Raw genomic sequence first — 1230 nt, 5'->3', positions numbered from 1 at the left:
AACTGGTGATTTAGAGTCTATTCTGGACTATCGATATATTACACGAGCTTCGGATGAGTCTGATGACGGAGCTGAACCGGCTGTGAAGCGGATACGGCTCGCGTTCTCGGGTGGAATTGCAAGACCGAGATCGCCCAGCACCTCAGATGAAATGTCGAATCTGGTTTTAGACTTGGCCGCTCTTCATGACGGTGATGTTGGAGCCATCTTCAGAGATTATGAGGTGGAGTATCGTAAGAGGAAGGCTCTGGACGTGAGCTGCCAGTTGTATCAAACATCGAGAGAGTTGATTCGAAAATTCTTGACTGGTGTCAAGAAGCGAAGAGCCGCAGAGGAGATTGAGACCGAGGATCCCCGAGGCAGGGACCGCATGCGGGCATTGCGAGAACCCACAATCGAAGTCGCCGAGGATCTGTTCGAAGTTAGCGAAGCTGTTCCACATCCAGCAGTTCGAGTCGATGCACCACCAGTCGAAGCTTCTCCTATGAATCCCTACTTGATCCGTGCGAAGTCGTTACTCGCAGATCTATCACTGGTAGAGAAGCTTGTGCAGGATGTGAAGTCTACTACTGGGCGTAAACCGCCAACTTGCACATGGTGCCAACTACCCATCCGGAATGATACGCACCCTATGCGCAATCAGATTGGGTCAGTTGGCTCGGCTACGAAGAGTGCTGGTATTCGGTATTGTCCAGTGCAGTACCCCGACTTGACTGCATTCGATAGGGATATCCTACCTCAGTTGTTCGCTGAGAGAACGGCAAAAAAAGAAAAGTGCAGTCGTTGCAGCTTGAAATATGACGACGTCCAGAACGAGCATCGTTTCCATCCTCGAGCAGTGGGCAAGAATAGAGCTCTTTATCGCCACTGTCCTGTTCACGATCCTCCCTTCGAGGTGTGGTGCGAGAGTGGAGATATTGTAAAGAAGCTCCTGGAGAGTGATCGAGCAAGATGCCGAAATAATGCAAGAACACTCAAGTGCTCTACGCAGCATGAGCAATCATCAAGCGCTGAAATTGGTAGGCCATGTGCGGCTTCTTCTTATCATACAAATTGGTTCCGTTTGTTGTAGATTTGGATAAGTGAGAGATGGTGAACATCATTGCTGAATCATAGCCTGGAATCCCTGATTGCTATTACTCCTGCCTCATAATTCGTTGCGAGCAGCCCTTATTAAGAGTATGACTCAACTGGCACTGCCCAGTGCGACAGGAGATATGGAAGTATAGT

At 49.3% G+C, this 1230-nt stretch overlaps 1 protein-coding gene across 1 annotated transcript; it reads left to right on the top strand.

Moving 5' to 3' along the window:
* Positions 1 to 170: 170 nt before the first annotated feature.
* On the top strand, positions 171 to 1221 carry Pmar_PMAR000996 (hypothetical protein; the record flags this gene model as incomplete). The annotated part of the gene is made up of 2 exons (XM_002777583.1): positions 171 to 1019; positions 1073 to 1221. Coding segments are annotated over 2 exons (861 nt in total), but the record flags the coding sequence as incomplete, so codon positions are not given.
* Between the last annotated feature and the right edge of the window lie 9 nt (positions 1222 to 1230).

The sequence above is a fragment of the Perkinsus marinus genome, assembly GCF_000006405.1.
Source record: "Perkinsus marinus ATCC 50983 genomic scaffold scf_1104296951430, whole genome shotgun sequence".
Classification (NCBI taxonomy): domain Eukaryota; phylum Perkinsozoa; order Perkinsida; family Perkinsidae; genus Perkinsus; species Perkinsus marinus.
The sequence above is the reverse complement of the archived record's forward strand: the minus strand, read 5'-3'. Positions and strand labels throughout refer to the sequence as shown.